Genomic DNA, 22,176 nt, shown 5'->3' on the forward strand with positions numbered 1-22,176 from the left:
TGATGCAATAGATTCATTCAAAACAAATTATAATTGGTCTACCCTAGAAAGGTATGTGATAATAAATGGAGATGACATACGTGAATTGCATGAAATGAAGAAGACTGAGGATTTGGGTGGAATCTCTATCAGGGCTGACAATAGAAGGACGTAAATGAAATCCAGCTGTTTGCGTCAGGGATATGGGAGAAGTGGACACCATGGAAACCCAAACAGATCATATAAACATCTGAAAATGCACATCTGAGGATGCACAGGATGGCATCCCACCAATATCTGAAAAGGAGAAATGGTTTGGCATTTCCAGTGTGGCCCTTTATCAGAACTGTGGTCTAGATTTACTCTATTTTCACCCACAAAATATACACTTTACCACATATTCTGTGCTGCGCTTTGAGACGTCTCAATGACGCGATAAGACGTTATACCAAATGCAAGGATTATTATTATTTTCTTAGCATTTTTGAACGGAGGCTTAATTTTGAAGCGAATTTTCAGTAAGTTCTTTGAAGAACTAGAAGTTAATAATATTAATAATAATCCTTGCATTAATACAATAATGTATAGTGCTTTTCACGTCTCCACAGAATATACTGTAAAGTGAATAGACTGTATATTTTGTGGGCGAAATGTGGCAGCCAATTGTGCACAGCAGTGTCCCCACAAACAGTCCTGGATTGAAATGACCAATTTATTATTGTTTTTATTTTCTTGAGGTTAAGACCTACTCTTTGACAGTGTTTTCGATCATCATTCCCTCCCCATCATCATCCCATTTGGGACTTCCTCCCAGGTGAAAGCAAATATAGCAAATATAGCAATATATAGCAAATGCAAATTTGTATTGTACACCCACAAAATATACAGTCAATTCACTTAATATATTCTGTGAAGTGCTTTGAGACGTCTCGAAGACATGATGAGGCGATGTATCAAATTCAAGAATTATTAATTTATATTACTGTGGGAATAGACATAGAATAATCTAGACCCAGATGAAATTTCTCCTCACAGGTTGGATACAGTCAAATCACGCCCTTTGTGTTTCTTTATTACCCAGTAATGTTATTATCATTCCATAAAGTTTTCTCATAGCATCGAAACTATTCAGAATTGTTTCTTAGAAGCTTTGGTTCAGCACCTTGAGACGTCCTCCCAACGTGAAAGATGCTTGACAAGTGTAATTTTGTATTGTATTTGTATTAGAATGTCAGCCAGGCAATGACTAACCATGAAAGAGACCTACAATAATTTCAAGGCATGACCTTCAGATCCGAGGAGCCAAGGAATCCCTATTGGTATTAGTCATGAGGTGTCCCTACGCATTGTGTCCCTCTGTATTTTAACTCACTAGGAACAGACATATGTTTGTGGAGCAAATGCTCTTTGCCCTCAGCAATGTGGTCTATGACCCGATCTCACATATATTGATGTGTAACTGCAGATGTGCCCGAGACTGATCCTGTGAACTCCTCTCAACTCTGGTCCCTGGAAGCCAGATTGTGGCCAAAGAAATGTCCTTGCCCGTGGCTGGAGATCAGCAGAGGGGAACGTTCCAGAGAGTGGCCGTGACCATATATTCCTACACTATTCGTTGGTTATTAAGAAATTTAATTTCATTTAATTCAATTTGTCAATTGACCCTAGAGTAATCGTAGCAACACAAAAAGTGGGGATGAAAGAAAACCTGAAGGAACAGATTCTAATTGTCACATCAAATCCTTTTCTGTCCAATGAGGGCACCTCAGAGAGTGTTGGTCTTCCTTCGCTTCGCAAATTCTCATGTTTTTATGTAAACAAAATTATAAATGGGATTGAAAAAGGAAACCCAGATCAATACTTTAGGATGTATCAAAACAGTGGAACAAGAGAATGTAGGTTTAGAGTTTAGTGTAAAGGGCAATTTCAGGACAGACACCAGGAAGCTTTTCTTGAGACAGAGGGTAATCAACAACTGGAACAGGTGGCCAGGAAAGGTGGTAGAAGCCAGGACACTGGGAATCGTTTAAACAGCAGTTGATTCAGTAAAGGGGGATGGTAGAGGGGGTGGTTTGGAGGCATGATGTCAGATTGTTCAAAGGGCCTTCTTCATTCAGACTTATCTTGTGAACAGTATGCATCATATCAAATCTGTTAAGAAATGTCACAATTTCCAGCCCAAACCTTTACCAGGGATCGAAAGGGTAACATCTCTGAAACGATCATAGCACAGATCGTAATGAACCTGCCATTTTGAGAGATAATAATAATTTGTGGAGTCCTGTAGCTCAGTGGTTAGAGCACTCGCATCTCAATATTATTATTATAATCCTTGCATTTGATATCGCACTGTATCACGTCGTTGAGACGTCACAGAGGATATGCTGTAAAGTGGACTCACTGCATATTTTGTGGGTGAAACGTGGTATATAAAATACGTCAGAGGACAGAATTTCCACACGGGTGTAAAGTTTCAGTCGTCACTGCTCTTATACTAACCTTTATTGATTTGTCCTGCACCAGATCTGACGTAATTTGATCTGACATTCCAACATTCCTTTTTATTGACCTTCATTTTGTTTTTTTCCTCTGTTCAAATGTTTCTGAGTGTGGAACTGAGAGGAGCACTTAACATAGACAATTTGTTAGATAACCCGATCTCACAACATTCCCTTTCTCCCTCACAACTCCCATTTTCTTTGGTCGGCGCTGCAGGTAAAATTAATAACCACAAGAATCTCAAACTCTGTAATATTTTAAAGAAAACAGTTAGAAAACAATAGGGCTTGCTACCTGCCTGGCGTTTCTCCCTTTAGCTCAAACCCTTACCCTCGCTGTGTGGCATTCAATAATAATAATAACAATAATCCCTGTCTTATCATGTCGTAGAGATGTCTCAAAGCACTTCACAGGACTTTTAGAGTTAAGTGCAAAGAGTGTATAATTGTTGGCGAATTTGGCAGCCAATATGCGCGCTGCACTTCCCACAAAGAGCATAGAAGTGAGATGGTTGGCTAGGACATCGGGAGAAACTCCCTTCTGGAATGGCCCCATGACATCTTTAACGTCCGCGTGGACAGGCAAACCTGACTTCGGTTTAATGTTTCACTCGAAAGACAATGCAACACATTCCCCAGGATTGTATTTGCAACTTGTTCCCAAGTTCTTTACTTCTGGCTATGTCGTTCTGTCCATCAAATCTGCACTGTTGTCTATTCTCCACAGATGTCACCTGGTCTGATCCCAGTCTCCTGCTTGCTCCGAGTTTGTAAACCATAATCTTGTCTCGTGCGGTGTCCCTCAAGGCTCTGTCCTCGGTCCCCTCCTCTTCACCCTCTATATGCTCCCCCTGTGGTGACATCATCCACAGACATGGGGTTCACTCCCACATGTATGCGGATGACACCCAACTCTACCTTTCCTCCTCTACCCTCAACTCCACGACCACCGATGTCCTGACAGCTGTCTGTCCGACATCGAGTCCTGGACGAGAGATAACTTTCTTCAGCTCAACGTGCGCAAAACTGAGGCCCTCCTGATTGGCTCACGTCAGCGCCTCCGCACCTCAGGCGCTGACAGCGTCAGCATCCAAGGCCACACTCTCCACCTCTCAAAGCCATCGGGAACCTCGGGGTTCTGTACGACCCTGAGCTGTCCTTTCTCCCTCATATTCGCGCCTTCCATCACCTCCGGAATGTCGCCAGACTACGGCACTACCTCACCCCTCACGCGGCTGAAACTCTGGTCCAAGCCTTTATCACCTCAAGGCTGGACTATGCGAACTCTCTCCTCACCGGCCTTCCCGGCCCTCCCTCCACACTGCAGGTCATTCAGAACTCGGCAGCTCGTGTACTGTCCCGCACCAGGCTTCGGGAACACATCACTCCCACCCTCGCTCGCCTCCACTGGCTCCCCATCCCCCAGAGGATCGATTTCAAGATCCTCATCCTCACCTACAAGGCCATTCACGGCCTTGCTCCCTCCTACCTCTCCGACCTACTATCCCCCTACCTACCTGCCCGTACCCTCCATTCCTCTGGCTCCGGTCTGCTCCACATCCCCCGCCCCAACCTCCCTACTATCGGTGGCCGGGCCTTCAGCCTCTCAGCCCCGAGGCTCTAGAACTCTATCCTCCAGTGCCTTCGCCGCCTCCTCCCTTTCCTCCTTCAAGGCCGGTCTCAAGACCTTTCTCTTTGACCGTGCCTTCAGCTCCCCTCTCGACTCTCTACCCCCTCCTCGCTCCCTCCCTTCCCTCCCCTCACCCTGACCATTTCCCCCTTGCCGGGCCTTCAGCCTCTCAGCCCCGAGGCTCTAGAACTCTATCCTCCACTCCCCCCACTCTGTGGGAGCACCCCCTCCCCCCACTCTGTGGGAGCACCCCCTCCCCCCACTCTGGGTAAAGGAATGTTTTCTAATCTCCCTTTAAACCCCAAAAAAGAATTCCTTACAGAATCACATAAAGAAATATTTCTCATTGGTGCCCAGTAAATCCTGGGAAAGTGCAGCAGCTCAAGATGGAAATCTGTAGCTCATGGCCCAGGGCTCTGGGGCTCCATCACCAGACTTCCATGTACCATAATAACCATTGCTTTTATTTGGGATATAGCACCTTATCACGTCATTGAGACATCTCAAAACGCTTCACAGCGTATACTGTATAGTGCAGTGACTGTTTATTTTGTGGGTGAAACCCGGCAGCCATTTGCGCACAGCAGTGCCCTACAAACAGCCGTGGTTGGATTGAGTGACCAATATTTTTATTGAGGGTTTATTACACCCGTCAATTGACTAGCAACCAAGTTCCTACTTATTGCTAGGTAAACAGAGGGTGTGGAGCAAGGAAACTTGCCTTAGGTTTTCTTTTGCTTGGGAATTGAATCTCTGGCTTGCTAGAGGTGTGCTCTAACCACAAATAGTATTCTTAAGGTGTTGAGCGATTGTTTGCATAAGCTCACCACAGAAGTAATAATAACATCCACCCTCTGAGCTGGTTTGTTCTTGCCCAAGCCCTTGTACAATAGCATTCTGTGAGAAGGTAACTTCACTTTTACCTTCCCTGAGACTTATCGGGTCAAATGGAGTCAAAGTTGCTCACTCGAAGGAGCAACGTAATAAAAACAAATAGAATGGAGAGCAATGAAATTCATCATTTTATTGAAAATAAATAGACATTTTATTATAGTTCAGCTGATAAAAGGAAACAAATGTGACGCAATAAAAATAAACATCAGTACAATGATGGACAGACACTGGACAATGCAACCAACCGCAAAATGGAAAGACGCTGTCGACAACTGGATATTACAAATTCTGACACTTTGTATAACAACAACAACTTGGATTTATATAGCGCCCTCCACGCCGGATGGCGTCTCAGAGTGCTTTACAGTAACGGATCCCGGGACCAAGCCAGGGGGAGGAAGGTGACCAAAGAAAGGTCAAAAAGAAAGGTCTTCAGCAGAGAACTGAAAATGGGAAGGGAGGGAACGAGACGAAGGGAATGAGGCAGGGAGTTCCAGAGCCTCGGGCATAGTGGCTGAAGGCACGGCCGCCGAGGGTGGAGTGGAGGACTCGGGGGACGAGGAGGAGGCCAGACCCGCAGGAACAAAGGCAGCGGGTACTGTTTTGAGGAGAGAGGAGGTCAGAGAGATGGGGGGGTCCAGAGGAGTGGAGGGACTTGAACACAAGGGCGAGGATCTTGAAATCGATCTTCTCTGGGGTTAACATCTTCAGCAATTATACTGTAAGAACAGCTGTCCCATACTTTGCCTTACTAACACATTTTTTATTCACAAATCACCTGCAAGGGAGTGAATGAAGGTAAAAGTATAATTTAAATAAGTGTCAATGTCAGCATTTGCTTGTATACATTCTAAACCATGTGAGCAATAATCCTCTCACCTATAAATTTAACTTTAAATACAATTTCATATCATCGCTCCACAAAACATAAACACGCATAAGATGGACAGGATTTGACTTCAGGATTATCAGGAGAAATCTGCCCTGTAGATAATAATAATAACAATAATAATATAATATTCCTTGTATTTGCTATCACATCTATAATGTCTAGATATATCAAAGTGCTTTTTAGGTAATTACTGTTGAGCGCAATGACTGTTTTTGTAGGCAAATGCTAGTTTGCACATAGGGAGGGCCCACAAATAGCCATGAAGTGAATGACCAATCTCTCTGGAGACTGTTAACCACAACCTCCCTTTTCCCTTGTTGTGTATTAGGATCTTTAACAACAACCGGAAAAGGCCAATCTCCTAATATAAGAGCAATTTACGTTTATTAGCAACTCAGTGTAGGAATCTCACTTGTCTTGCCAGTCTAAATAACATTGTTATAAACAGGATTCAGTCATAGTGCTAACAATTACATTAATTCAAAGTTAACTTTCATCAAACATTAACTTGCAACACCAAGTTCTTGATAGTCAGGAGGTTAGATATTTGCTTCTAGATGTAAAACAGCTGAAAGCATTGCTTGGCTGTGTCCACTTTACAGCACTCTCTGTATTGCAATGATTATCACACCAACGAGGAAAGAACACTGGAGACCCAAGTGGTTGCTGGAAGCTGAATTGTGGCCTGAAAAATGAAGCCAAAAATCACACCATCAATTACCATTTCCCTTTCAGACTCATTCAGCTTTGCTAATGCTGAAATATATGTCACTGTTTACAAGCTGTGCATTTGAATTTGTGTGTATGAATGTAAATGGAAGTGTATGTGATGTGTGTTTGTACTTTATGGATGTGAGACCATTTGTTAGGTATCAGTGTGCGCGTGTGTGTACTTATACAATATGTGCAAAGACTGAAAATACTTAGAAATTAAATACTTTCGGCTGTATATGTTATGCCAAAACAATCCTTGCATTTGATATAGTGCCTTATTATGTTTGTCAAGAGGTCTCAAAGAGCTTCACATGATTTTACTGTGAAGTGTAGTGACTGTGTATTGGAGGCAAACCATTGTATTTGTATGCTGTGTGGGCATCAAGTAATGCCACATTGCCACCCGGTCTCTGTGGCAGCACAAAACAAATGGACGCAGCTACCCACCTTCTGCAAAATCAAAATGGCCAAGTTCAAATTCTTGTTCTGATGGCCTTCCTCCACTCAGCCCGACTCCCAGGCTCCGCACATCTGCTTGGCTGTGGGTTCTAATCCAGGCCTGCACTAATGGGTCAGATTCATTCTCTTTCAGTTTGGGAAGGTTTACTCCAAGTAAGTCCCGCACTTCCTGAGCAGAGAGTTTCTGAAAGCGAAACAAGGGCAACAATATAACATCAGCAAAATCCTCTTTCATCGTCTTACATCTTCTAATCTTATATCGTGAAATTGCTAAAATAATAATAATTCTTGCATTTGATATAAGGCCTTATTCCATCATTGAGACTTCTCACAATGTTTCACAGAAGCCTTCACAGGCAAAACACAGCAGCCAATTTCGCGCAGCAGTGTCCCACAAACAGTCATGGATTATATAATATAAAACGTATGTCCCTTGTTGGATGGGCACCATGTGGAGCCTTGGTGCTTTGTACTGCTGAGCTGCACAGTTACCATTTACCCATTTCCAGGTTGTGATAAAGTGGCTGAACTCAGTCATGTGGAGTGAAAGTGCTGTTACAATGATGGGCTGCACTAAACTTAAGCGCTGGTTTGTATTATGTACATGATGTAGTCCTGGTGTGTGACTGCGAGAGAAACAGGGCAGCCATGAAGGCATCGCTAACAAATAAACACCACATTCTTCCATTGATACGTACAACCACTTCGACTGGGTTGAGATTCAAAAATGTCTCAATGTCCATGTTGACATTTGCTGCAGCTAAACGCTGTAAATCAATTGCTGGTGCACCACCTTTGGGGAAAATAATAAACCCTGTCAGATTATTACACTGCGATAAGGTATACAGTGCCATATATTTATATTTACTGTGTACAACTCGAAAACAATTTATAGCAAACACGGGGAGAGGAACAGCTCCTCAAGATCCTAGCTCTTAGATAATTTCACATTAGCAGTAAATTGCATAATTCCTTAAGCAATTTCTCTTCTACAATACTGTACTGACTCATATTGCGATAAAGCCAAGCTGTAGTGAAACTTACCCAGATACGAATTAATCTGCCTGTAATTGGCGCTGAGGTTCCCTGATCTGTCCTCGAAAGCATCCTTTGCGATGCCATAAAGGATGTCTTTCTTCAGCTGGGTGCACGTGGAGATATTGAGTGGGTTGGTATTCCTGTCAGGCAATGGTTTTGAGCATTGTAATTTATTTGACTTTGAGACAATAATAATAATAATATTCCTTGCATTTGATGTAGCATTTCTGTGCGGTGAAATTCCATGACCCTTGGGTTACCTGCATTCACTAAACAAGGTGGCAATCTCCAACACAACCTCAATGTTGATGGTTTAACACTTACTTGAGGTCAGTGGGGAGGATGGTTCTGAGTTTCTCTTCGCTGGCAGTGCACAGCAGTTTACCACCGATTGCATTTAGTGCAGCTGTGTTGAGCACCCCAGGTTCTCGCAAATAGTTTGAAACAATTATATTGGTCTGAAGCAAAAACATAATAAAACACCAATTAATTGATTAGTCTTTTCATGAACAGTAAAACCTCAGAATAGTTTCTATTCAATTCAGATAAATGGATTCACTTTTATAAATGTTTTTTTTTCTCATTATTAATTTTTGGTCGTTCTTACCCCATAGCCTTGTAACTTTCCACTGAACTAATAAGTACAGCAGCTTCAGTAAGATAGAAAATAATATAGCCTAAAGCTGCCTTGAGCACAGCTCCTTATTTACTAAGTCCATTTATAAATAATTTATAATAATTATAATAATCTATAATAGTAGTGGAGTCCTGTAGCTCAATGGTTAGAGCACTCGCCTTGCAAGCAAGACACCTGGGTTCAATTCCAGGCAGAGGGCGAAACCTTGGGCAAGTTTCCTTACTCCACACACCTAATAATAATCCCTCCAAACAAAACAATAATAAATTGGTCATTTTCAATCCACGACTGTTTGTGGGACATTGCTGTGTGCAATTGGCTGCCGCGTTCGCCCACAAATATACAGTCAATTCACTTTACAGTCTATTCTGTGAAGCGCTTTGAGATGTCGAGAAGACGTGAAAAGCGCTATATCCAATGTAAGGATTATTATTATTATTTAGATAAGTCCATTGTGCTGGACAGGCAGTTATAACCCATATGAATATTTTGTATTAAGTCCATTTTCTGGGACCAGCTGGATAGATCACAATGGTCGGTCACTTTCCTATGTGAATGAAATTTTTAAACTGAGAGTGTCAGACATCGATTTACTGGTGCTTACTTACCAGGTTCGGAGTGGGGCTGTTCTGTAATACAGATGCAAGAATGTCTGGATCCGTTATATTCCACCTGCTGACATCCCCTGGGCCATATACAGTTATTATATAGCCCAACTGTTTAAGCTGTTCTTGTGGCAGCCCACTGGGATATAACTATTCCAGAAAGACACAAGTATTAATATCCAGTCACATTCACAAACATGTCCTCAATGAGGCACAATTGTAACTAAACCCAATGCTTGCCTGAAAGGGGGGTGGAAGCAGATTCAATAATAACTTTTTCAAAAGGGAATTGGATATTTACTTGAAAAGGAAACATTTATAAGGCTATGGGGTAAAAACGGGGGAGTGGGACTAGTTGGCTAACTCTTTCAAAGAGCTAGCACAGGCACGATGGGACGAATGGCCTACTTCTGTGCTGTAAGATTCTATGATTCTTTAAAGTAGTATTTAAGGTTTAACTTTAACTACTCTAATTACATATAAGACTTTCTATATGTCAGTGAGTTCCCGCCAAAGCACTTCCTCGACCATGAGTGATGTATGTTGGGATTTGCTGTCTGCCGATGATTTAGATAGCAGTGATGCAGACACGATGGACTATAAAGTGCATTCATTGACTGTGTATTTGCAGGCGGACAATTGCGTTTTATGCTGAGGACCAGAGTAGTTTTGAAGCTGTGTGTTTACCTGGGTCAGCCTGCTCTTCAGAACCAGAAGCTGGTCTACGTTAAAGGCCAAGTTTCCAAGTTGGGTGAGGTTGTTCGCCAGGACTTCATCACTCAAACATGGGTCTAAATCGGCAGCGGGGTATCTGATGGGCAGCAATAATTGAGTAGTCATCTGGGGTGTTATGATACCCTGTGGGCAAACTGCGAACACAAGAGAACATTCATTGTGTGAGGGGCGCAAGCAATACTCTCTACCATTTCTTCCCAGAGCTGATGTATCTGACTGTCATGTTAACAGTGCACTTTGCCATGTACCACAAAGCTCTGGAATACTCTTCATGTTTACAATGGGAGCAGAGAGCGAGACGTTTCGGTGCTGTTATTATCTGATGGAGCAGTGAGAGTGCTCACAAGTTACTGATCAACACTTTCATTCTGTGTTCATTTCATTGGTATTTACACAGCAAGATTGGCTACTTATTATGATTATGATTAATATTATTATGAAAAAGAGAGCATGTATTTGCCTGAAATAATAACCCCATAATAATAATCCTGCTATTTGATAGAGTGCCTTTCATGTCATGTCAGGAAAAGGTTTTATGGGGATGAAAACAAACTCCAAAAAAATCCAGGCAAAGAATAGATGCAAATTATTTTAATGAGCCCCCATAATAAGACCAGATGAGTTGCAATGTATCTAGCCTTAGACTCAATTGCAGCTTATTTGCTCACCTCTGACATGGGGAAATGGAGAATTAATTATCACTTACACACAGCAAAATGCACTGAACTGAATGTTGTGCATGGAGCTGACATCTTTTAAGACCAGTAAGTGCACAAAAGGTTGAGACATTAGTAGTCACTGTTTACAACTCACCATCGGAAGTTGGTTGGAACCCCATTGGGTTTCACATGACATTAGGATCACCTTTACATTCTGACTTCAAGTGTCACAGAAAAATGTAGAGTGAAGATTGTTCAATGTCAACATACCTATTCTTAGAACAGTCCTTTTACTGAGAAACTAAAGTGAAAAACCAAAGTGTCTGAGGGGCTTGTTTCTCGTACAGCAGAGAAGGATCATGATTTTGAGGCTGGATGTTATAAGCGAGTTGGCCTCATGACTGCAGTGAGACTATTATACAGACACCATCAATGTGCTCTTCTGAAGGGCTTGGATAATGTCAGGATTCAGAAACCGACTGGAATATTCTTTGTGGAATTAATTCAATTAGTGGATGAGGACTATCGAGTGCAGCAGGTGGGGTTGATCTAATTGGATTTTCAGAAGGCGATTGATAATAATAACTGCATTTGATGTAGTGCCTTATCATGTCGTTGATACGTCTCAAAGCTCTTCCCAGAATATACCGTAAAGTGAATCGACTGTATATTTTGTGAGTGAAACACAGCAGCCAATTGCGCACAGCAGTGTCCCACAAAAAGTCATGGGTTGAGTGATTGATAAAGTTCCACGTGGTAAACTTCTCAAATAGATTGAAGCCCTGCTATTCAAATAGAAGAGAAGCACCCACCAACATCCAAGTAACTATTACTAAAGACATACCAGCTCGCTTCACTCTTTCTTTCACCAGCATTTCGAGTGGACTTTGTGATTCTGTCCTGAACAAAGCCTATGTGCAGGAAAAAAATTGCAACTGTGAAACCAAGTTTTATTTGATGCAGTTCAAAGTACAGTGTATATCCTGTGAGTCACTTTGAGATGTCCTCTCAACGTGAAAGGCATTATTATTAATATTATTAAGCAAGCATTGTTGTTATTAATACATTTAACTAAAGTGCATACTAATTTCTCAAAAGAGAGAGTACGTATTTCTAATTTTATCAGAAACACTGAATGTCCAGCGCCTTGGGATGTGCTCCCAACCTGAAAGACTCTATATACAAACATAATTTTGTTGTTGTTATTGTTGTCTATCAGATGGCTTTTATTGTTTAAGGAATTATTAACAAGTAGAATTATTTCAGCTGCTGAAGCAGAGAATGAAGCTATCTCCTGCCTGCTCACACATGTTGCCTGTGCAAGTACCTCTCAAACACTGTGGGATTAGTACACAGAGCAATGGAGGCTCATCTTTGGACTAAATGTGCTACAGCTGAGCCAGGATAAGTGAGGGTATAAAATCGCTCTTACCCGCTGAGCACTGCAAGTGGACACGAGGAAGAAACCTGGAAAAAAAAATCAGAATGATGTGTTAAACCAAGCACACACACAACAGAACAACTTGGTGCCATTTACAAGTTTAAGGGCTTTCCAGGCAATGATTAGAGTTTCGTCATTTCAATTGGTGAGACTCATTGGTGTGTTACATTAGCAGAGGTCTGGGGCGTACTGATAGTCACCCCCCACACACACACGCTCCTTAAGCACTCCCTATACACACTCCCTACACAGACGCACTCCTTTTTGATGTATCTCAAGCCCATGGCAAGGAATTCTGGTGCCTGTACACAGAGCAGTACCAGTGGCTCACCATTACAGATAGCCTTGGTATCAGTTTGTTCCTGAAAGTGTACGTGTTTCCTGGGGTGGGAATGTGTCTCTGGCAGAGAACATCAATAGCAACCCTCTCAATGGAATGTTTATTTGTTCTTTCAGCTCTCCTGATGATAGCTGAAGCATCTGTTGGCCAGAAATGACACAGCCCTACCCCTACCCACTGAAGGAGATGTTTTTGTGGGAGTTTTCCCTCAGGTCTGGGTAATATCAAAACCTCCCATTGCCATAAACACTCTTCTCACCTAAACACCAAGCCAATGCTTTAACAATTTCTCTTGGAAGAAACTGGGAGATTACAAGCACTGTTGTGTTTCCTATTTACTGGTCTGCGAAATTTCCGATCAGTACAATTTGCAACCAACACAGATCCAATTTGGGGTCTGTGGAAATACCCACGTACTACATATTAAATGCAAGAGTTATTATTGTTATACTGAGAACAATAACTTCTCAAGTGAAGTTCAGACAATGACAATATTAAGAGTTAGGGTTTTAAAAATATATTTATATTAAAAAATATGTAATGGCTCAAGTCGTACTTTCCATCATCTTTCCCCTCCTCACCGCTTGTGTCTCCCACCCCTCAGCCCAGCCAGCAGTGACAAGCACTTTGAGATGTCCTCCCAACATGAAAGGTGCTGTAAAATGTAAATTGTATTGTTCCCTATAGTTTACAGCTAAAACCTCAGGTTAGAGCTATTCACTTAACTCACTATTCTGAGGAGTGCCCTGTGTGAGAGAACTATTGCAGCAGCCAGCAACAACCCCAGAATACAGAGACGGACTTACCAATGGTGACAGTAACTGTCATAAGCTTTACCCACAGTGAGCAATCGGGAGACACTGCCTTGTTCATGGTATCTGTGGAGACCGGGAAGTTCCTAAACTGTAAAGTTGCTGCAAAAGAAAATCCAGGGTCACAATCATCATAGCAACAGTCTCCAGTTTCCATGTTAAAGTCCATCCTGTGTCTATTCATTGTGTGATGCCTGAGAGCTGAAGGTATGGTATCTAAGGAAAGCCTCAATCTGAAGACCATCCCAACACAGGCCGGGTTATTTCAGCATGTGCTTGTGCATCAAATAATTAGGCTGCAAGGTCCTGTGTGCTTTTAGCCTCCTTGTTTCCTGGGCCTCTTATGCTTCTTGTGCGACAAATAATAATAATAAAATGGTATCAAATGGTAATATTATAAACTGGTTCTATTGTCTCCCCTCCTCTCCTGGTCCCAGTGACTGGCTGCACGGATGCCAACTGAGCCATAACACTTGGACAGCTTCAGTGGGTATTAACCTGGTCACTAACCCTGGCAGGCATCAGACTCTGTCCTCACCTTATTATCCACACATTCAGTTAGTGATCAACCCCTGAGTGAGCCCACATCTCACACTCCCTTTAATAGAGGCTAGTCATTGCTTATTGTATTGTCAATCCTGGTTGAGAAATATTCAGGTCAATGTGACTGCTAAGCTTCCAACACAGCCTCCAGTTTCGTTGGCCAGAGATGCTTTACTTTCTTCTCAAAAGTAGGAAAGAATCAATCTTGACTTCCTGCATTTAGACCCAACCGTCAACCGATTCACGGTAAAAGATGCACAACCTGCTTTTTGGTGTTCAGGGGGGTTTGGTAGGGGGGTGAGGGCTAATATCACAAACCTCAAATCCAGCAGAAAAAGTAAACGTTTAAAATACTTCCTGACCAGAAACATTATTGCACATTACTGTTACAAACATTTATTTCTAGCTTTCAAAAATGTTGCTGGGCAACACTGGCTCATCCATCAAAACCAAATAATCCAAATGATTCAGCTCAGACCTGTAATGGGTGATTTTGCAGAAAGGCAGCATATTCCAATTCCATCCTTTGCGATTGAGTTACACGGAGAAACTGGCTTGGTGTAATGTCACAAAGGTAATACAGGTATTCAAACTCCCAATTCACCCCACTGGCGATTTAGTGCTCAATAAGTCGAACAAATTTGATATGACTGTATTCTAGATGGTCTTTCATGAGAATGAATTCAAGACGCAAGCAAAAACGCTTACGCTTTTCATTCAAAACAATGACAAGAAGTGAACAAAGGACAACAAGATCCTAACCAGTAATTGCAGTTGCCTTAACATTTGGTTTCACTAAATGTAACACCACAAGATATAATAATCCTTGCATTTGATACAGCGCTTTTCACGTCTTTTCGAGGTCTCAAAGCGCTTCACAGAATATGCTATAAAGTGAATTGACTGTATATTTGTGGGCAAAACGCGGCAGCCAATTGGTCACAGGAGCGTCCCACAAACAGTCGTGGATTGAAAATGACCAATTTATTATTGTTTTTTTTTCTTGAGGGATTATTATTAGGTGTGTGGAGTAAGGAAACTTGCCCGAGGTTTCGCCCTCTGCCTGGAATTGAACTCAGGTCTCTCGCTTGCAAGGCAAGTGCTCTAACCACTGAGCTACAGGACTCCACGATCAAGCTGAATTCACAGTAAGCGACTGAAATCCAGTCATAAATGCACAGGTTACAAAAGTTAATGTCACAGATTTAGAAATTTGCAAGCTTCCGGCCACAAAATACAGTCAATTCACTTTACAGTATATTCTGTGAAGTACTTTGAGACGGCTCAAAGACGCTGTATCAAATGCAAGGATTATTATTATTATGCTTTGGAGCAGTACAGTTATTCTGAACAACAGCAGCAATCCCACATCTGTGGCGTCTTAAATGATTGGACTTTACAAAGGTTAATAACCCCAACTCAAACCACTGAAATTCTCACAGAAACATGTAGATCAAAAGATTATTTACCCAGCCAGTAAAGATAATCACGTCTCAGCCAAACACATTTTCTTTGACTAAACCCAGCAATGGGTTTGACTTAATGTAAAATGCCATAAATTGACAATAAATGGTTATTCTTGCTTACCTGCTTTATGACTGCAGAGTCTTGCAGAGAACTCTGTAGTGGAGGAGAGGAAAGGCAAGGGGAGGAGAGGAGAGAGCTCTTCTATTTGCGTGGATGTGGCTGCAGTCCCAATATATCACTTTATAGGAAGCTAAAGGTGTGGTTTGTGCGGACAAACGATATTAGTGCTGACACTAACATGGAAGGAATGTTCACACCCTGAGGCTTCGTCAGATATCTTCAGCAATATACGGAGTGACCACTAAAAATAAACTTTCAAATCACTGCTGTAAACGATTGGCTGCTGTGGTTTCGAACACAAAATACAGTTAATCCTCTTTACAATATGTAAATATGAAGTGCTTTGAGACATCTCAATAACATGATAAGGCGCTGTATCAAATGCAAGGATTATTATTATTATTCTGTGCGGCGTTTAATAATAATAAAATAATAATCCCTGCATTTGATATAGCGCTTTTCACGTCTTCTCGACGTCTCAAAGCACTTCACAGAGTAGACAGTAAAGTGAATTGACTGTATATTTGTGGGCGAAACGCAGCAGCCAATTGCACATACAAACAGTGTGGATTAAAGTGACCAATTTATTATTATTATTTTGTTTTGGAGGGATTATTATTAGGCGTGTGGAGTAAGGAAACTTGCCCAAGGTTTCGCCCCCTGCCGGGAATTGAACCCAAGTGTCTCGCTTGCAAGGCGAGTGCTCTAACCACTGAGCTACAGAACTCCACTTGTTCATTTTTACGCTTGTTCCAAAATTTTATTTTAATTTGCTTTTTTTAAAGTTTTGCTTTCCAATTCTCTGCACAAATCTTTCATATTCCCTTGAAGAGTCTTTGACTCCTTTTTTTAAAACTACTCTATAGTTCACGTCCCGCCCCCATGGGCCCATTATTCATGTGAGAGTCTTGGTGGTGAGTGTGAAAACACTATTTTGATAAGAGGTGGGATAGAGACATCGCAAATGAACTCTATCTTGACTCACCTAACATCCACGTAACTGCACCTTTCAGCATAACAATGACAACAAACAAGAAATCGGAGAGGGCTTGTACCTTCCCTGAGATCAGTTAAGGCACTGCCAACCGCGAATCTATTCTAGGATGTTCCCAGTTTGTGTGTGTGTGTGGCTCTGCTCCTCACTGAACAAACTTACTGAACCTTTGCTCTTTCTTCTCTCCCTCTTTCCCTTGGCACTCCCTTATGCTACGTTTAACAAAATGAAGAGATCATACCTACACAGTAAAGTCTAGTCGGCAGCTAATTTGTGCACAACCACAGAGAATGACCAATTCTATATGGGGATTCATTGGCCAGGACATCAGAAGAAACTTACTTCTCTTTACAAATAGTGATGTGGGATCCTTCGCTTCCACCTGAACAGACAGATGGAAACTTGGTTTTAATGTCTATAGAAGAATTAGAGGGGATCTTATAGAAACCTATAAGATCATCAAAGGCCATGATAGAGTAGATAGTGGGAGATTGATTCCCCCGGTTGGAGAAACTAAAACCAGGGGTCACAACCTTAAAATCAGAGGCAGCTCTTTCGCACTGAGTTGAGGAAGAACTTCTTCACTCAAAGGGCAGTGAATGCATGGAACTCACTACCCCAAAGGGCTGTTGACGCTCAGTCCTTGAACATATTCAAGACTGAGATAGATAGATTTCTTATTGCAAAAGGGATTAAGGAATATGGGGATAAGGCAGCGTCAGGTTATTAGCTGGAGTTAGATTAGAAGATCAGCCATGATTGAATGGCGGGGCAGGCTCGAAGGGCCGAATGGCCTACTCCTGCTCCTACATGTTATGTTATGTCTCATCCACGTGCACCTCTCACCAGTGCTGCAATGCAGTGTCAGTCTGGACTATATCAGCTCAAGGTCCTCATGTGGGGCTTGAACCCACAGCCAACCGCTGACTGAGAGGTGAGAGGGCTACTAACTGGTCTAGGATGACATGTGTAATGAGCTAGGTTAATCATTTGCAGTGAAATGGAGTTAGCAGGAAGGGTGATTGAAGCTAGGACACTGGAGCCATTTAAGAATCCACTCGATGCTGCACTGTGGCATGTTGGTAGGGTGAGGTATTCTGGTACTCTGAGATCAAATGGGCCATTTCTCACCCAAGCCTTTCTTGATCTCACAAATTATCTCGAGAATTATTCAAAAGATGTGAATTAGAACTAGATTAAAACAAAATCAAATAAGTTACCCCACGCTATAAAAAACGTTACTCCTCAGTTAATTGATACATGGCTTTTAAAATAAATGATGTATTAAATTTCTCTTTGTTGTTTATTAAAAGGAATTTGATTCATCTTCAAAGATGTTTTCCATTGATTGTATTGATAAGGATAGATGTCAGCAGATGCTCCAACACACCCTTGTATGTGTCACACATAATGATACATATATCCAAATCCTCTCCTTGGTAAAATATGCAGCGAGTAGAAAAATAAATAATTTGCCTTCTTGACGTATGTATTTAACTTTAACTTGTACTTCAATCTGACAGCAGATACGTTGTTGTGATGTGTTTTAAGCATCAAAATCAGATAAGAAGCCATTAGTGATATTAATAGCTTAAGTTTAAGGCTTGTCTGAGTTGGCATTTGAAACGTAGCCTTTAGTAGGTAAAAGAAGAACAGGAAAAACACCTGCAAACCTGCCTGACACAAGATCAGTTAGATTGACCACTGAAAGACACAAGACAGCGTGCAACTGTATCCCCAATGCTAATGCTAACCAGCGTGTATTTATTTTGGTTTGACTGAGTAAATTGAGGACTAACATAGCTTTAGAGAGGAGCCTTTATGAAATATATGGTGTATTGTGGAGTGTATTGTGGAGTGCTGTAGTGTATTGGTTAGAGCACTCACCTCACAAGCGAGAGGGTCTCGGGGTTGCATTTCGCCCACAAAATGTACAGCCAATTCACTTTACACTGTACTCTGTGAAATGCTTTGTGGCATCTTGAAGACGTGATACGTTCTCTATATCAAATCCAAGGATTATTATTATAATTATACTATACCCTGAAGCGAGTCTTGTTCTTTCAGTCAGTGCACAGTTCACCTCCCACAATTGTAATGACTGTAATGCAATGGTATTCATTCTGACTGGGAAACAAAGCCAAAATTCTCAAAGTAGACCATGGGGGTAAAAATGAGGAGAAATAAAGGAAGTTTTTTGAAGTTTGCATGGAGAATAAAGAGCACTGACCACTGAGTTGAGTGCAAGAATGTACAGAAGCAAGTCAAATAAAAAAGATTAAGGGAAACCGAGAACAAAATGGGACATAGAAATTGTTGTAAAAAAAAGTACCTTTCAATATAACAGGAATAATAATAATAATAATAATAATCCTTGCATTTGATATAGCACTTTTCACGTCGGGAGGATGTCCCAAAGCCCTTCACAGAACACACGGTAAAGTGAATTGACTGTATATTTGTGGGCGAATGCGGCAGCCAATTGCGCACAGCAATGTCCCATCAGGAAGATGGTAATCAGAGAAAAGGTTTAACCCTGAGGGACCCAGAGGGAGTTGAGAAACTAAAGATAGGAAGCGTAATAAGTGGCTATTTAGATATTTTACTAGGGAGGACATAAAAAATACCATCCAACATACATCATGGGAAAGTTTGGACATCAGTAACAGCAAGTTAGAAATTGTTGATGATGTCAAGAGACTGAAAGGTGATAAAATCAATGAGTCAGGTGAACTATACTAAAGGGTACTTAGGCAAAGGAGGAGATTTGTTTCGAAGGGCTGAGGTTTGTTGTGTTGAGGGTGTGATTGAAGGCTGGGCTGGGTCTCACAGATTGGAAGCAAGACAATGTGTTTCTCATATTCAAAGTCAAAGTCAGGAAGAGTGACAGAGCTAGACTTTGTGATAACAGTGAACTTGATCTCAGTCATTGTAATCAAATTAATCAACGTACCTACATTAAAGTACCTAATAAATAATAGCCTTGGGACAGGTAGACTCTTGGCTGACAAACATCATATGAGGTGGTGAATCCTAACCTTACGGTGGAAAGCCATATCATGCGGTTTAATTAGATCTTGCACAATGTCTTTGACAAAGTTCCACATGAGGGAACCCTGTACAAATGGGCAATCAAGGGTGTAACATAGATGTTGAATCAACTCTCAACTGTCACCCTCTGGTGGTGGAGGGTGGATTTAGGAATGACATTGTCCCCTCATGTGACATAAGCCACATTGTCAATGGACAGAATTCAGCAGTATTGAGAGCAGAGTGAGTGAGCAAGATAATAATAATAATAATAATAATGCATTTGATTTTGATGGAGTAATTTTGGAAAGGATTTACCAATAGTGGATGGAATTAGGTTAGAAGATCAGCCATGATCTTTTTAATGGCGGGGCAGGCTCGAGTGACCGAATGGCCTACTCCTGCTCCTGTTTCTTATGTTCTTATGTTCTTAACAGTGGGGGATAGTGACTGATAGTTCAGCCATCAATGGTGGGTAGGTGAGTGAGGGAAATGCCAAGGGCAACAGTAGCACTGCTATTAACTGGCCCGGGTGAAAAGGATTCATTAACACCAACACAGAGTTAAGCTGATGTTCCTTATGTCTATTCAGATGATTTTTTGAAGATGCTTTTGCACTATTCAAAAAGAGAAAACAGTTTCTCCCGGCATTCTGGCCAACAAATCCCCCAAATAAAATTGTTCATTCGTTTCACGGTTGTTTGTGGGGACGTCACTATGCACAATTTGGCTGATGTATTACCCTACAGCACACACAGTCACTATATTTTACAGTAAAATCTTGTAAAATCTTGTGCACTAAAGTCACTGAAGCAAATGCAATGATTAGTACGATTATGTTAAAGTCCCACGTCACTATTCCATCTTTTTGTGAGCATCTTCACAATGCTCACAAAAACATTTTCCAACCTTTTTATTTCCATGACAGCATTGCTCCTTTGTTGGGCTAAGAAGGGTTCAATAGAATGGTCTTGTAAGCAAATTATTGAAACGTTTTACACAAGGCCCCACAGACATGCACCAAATTCAGCCTAAAATAACACTGTGCCTCATGGCATTGTTCACTTGCATCCCAAACCTTCTGATGCATGAAAAAAAACTAATTATTTGTGCTTGACTGGAATGGATTTAAATTTGTGAGCAGGTCTCGTATTTCAGGAGTAAGTGCTCTGGGATATTGCCCCGTGTGAGGGGCTCTGGGATATTGCCCTGTGTGAGGGTGTGAGAGGCTCTGGAACATTGCCCTGTGTGAGGGGCTCTATATAAATGCAAGCTGCGGTTGTTGTAAACTGGAGCAAAAGGATTTTATTCAGTGTTTCAAGTAAAAGATTGGGAGATGATGAAAAAAAAAGACACAATTCGAAACAAGAAGGTAGTTTCTCCCGATTACACTGGGCTACAATCCCCCAGATGGTCCTTTGTTTCATGGGTGTTTGTGGGACATTGCCGTGGCCAAATACACAATCACTACATTTTACAGTGAAATGCAGCCATGCGTTTTTATTTGATTCCATGTAGAAACGTCAAACACAAGGGTTGTTACTGTTCTTTACACCTTGAACATATTTCATAATGAGCAGGTATGTGACCTCTGGATGTACTGAGGGGCGGCTCTGGTTTGCGTAGGAGCCAGCAGATTGGGAGGTACCACGGTTTCTGAACAATGAGACCAAACCAGCCCCAAGCAACTTTGTGACACATCCACCTCCCTAAGCATTGCCTGTTATTAAGCTTATTGCTATCCCACCAACAAGCAAAGAACATTATTTATGTTTTAAAAAAAACTAATTTGTAGGTTCATTATTTTAAACTTCAAAAAGGTTAACATCAAATGTGAGAAATTCTTAAACCCTTCAGACTTTTTCAATGACTGCAAATTGTTCTCTCGATCCTGGGTGTTTTATTTATTTATATATATTGATACTGTGCATGTGTATATAGACATATCGAAAATGATGCTATATCTGTTTAGGATGCTGCTCAATCCTACAGGCCCACGTTAGCTGAGCGGAGGGGAGTGGGGGCAAGGGGAAGGTTGATGGGGTGTGGGGTCAAGGGGAGGGTTGAGGGGATGTGGGGGCAAGGGGAGGGTTGAGGAGGAGATGGGGGGGAAGAGGAGGGTTGAGGAAGGGAGTGGGGGCAACAGGAGAACTTAAGAACATAAGAAATAGGAGCAGGAGTAGGCCATTCGGCTTACCCCTAATTTTAAGACTGTGACCCCTGGTTATAGTTTCTCGAACCAGGGGAAAAAGTCTCCCACTGCCTGTTCTGTCGTGCCCCTTAATAATCTTATAGGTTTCTATAAGATCACCTCTCATTCTTCTATATTCTACAGAATATAGGCCTAAATTGCTCAAACTATCCTCATAACTCATCCTCCTCATCCCTGGTACCAACCCAGTGAATCTACGTTGTATCCCCTCTAAGGCGAGTACATTGTTTCTTAAATAAGGAGACCAAAACTGCACACAATACTCTTGGTGCGGTCTCACCAGGACCCTATACAGTTGCAGCAAGACTTCCCTACTCTTATATTCTAACCCTTTTGTAACAAATGCCAACATACCGTTCGCCTTCCTAACTGCTTGCTGTACCTGCAAACTAACTATTTGTGACTGGTGTACAAGGACACCCAAGTCCCCCTGAACGCTAACACTGTCTAGTTTCTCCCCTTCTAAAAAATAATCTA

General features: G+C 41.7%; 1 protein-coding gene across 1 annotated transcript; it reads right to left on the reverse strand.

Moving 5' to 3' along the window:
• Positions 1 to 5,638: 5,638 nt before the first annotated feature.
• On the reverse strand, positions 5,639 to 15,566 carry LOC103186875 (mesothelin-like protein). The gene is made up of 11 exons (XM_007906130.2): positions 15,464 to 15,566; positions 13,328 to 13,435; positions 12,173 to 12,207; positions 11,585 to 11,651; positions 10,034 to 10,215; positions 9,350 to 9,496; positions 8,429 to 8,562; positions 8,111 to 8,244; positions 7,765 to 7,859; positions 7,055 to 7,250; positions 5,639 to 6,578 (listed from the first exon to the last, which is right to left on the reverse strand). The coding sequence occupies exons 2-11, from the start codon at positions 13,392 to 13,394 to the stop codon at positions 6,490 to 6,492; spliced, it is 1,146 nt and encodes a 381-aa protein (XP_007904321.2). The 5' UTR covers positions 13,395 to 13,435; positions 15,464 to 15,566; the 3' UTR covers positions 5,639 to 6,489.
• Positions 15,567 to 22,176: the final 6,610 nt, after the last annotated feature.

This window comes from Callorhinchus milii, unplaced genomic scaffold (assembly GCF_018977255.1).
Source record: "Callorhinchus milii isolate IMCB2004 unplaced genomic scaffold, IMCB_Cmil_1.0 Scaffold16, whole genome shotgun sequence".
Taxonomy (NCBI): domain Eukaryota; kingdom Metazoa; phylum Chordata; class Chondrichthyes; order Chimaeriformes; family Callorhinchidae; genus Callorhinchus; species Callorhinchus milii.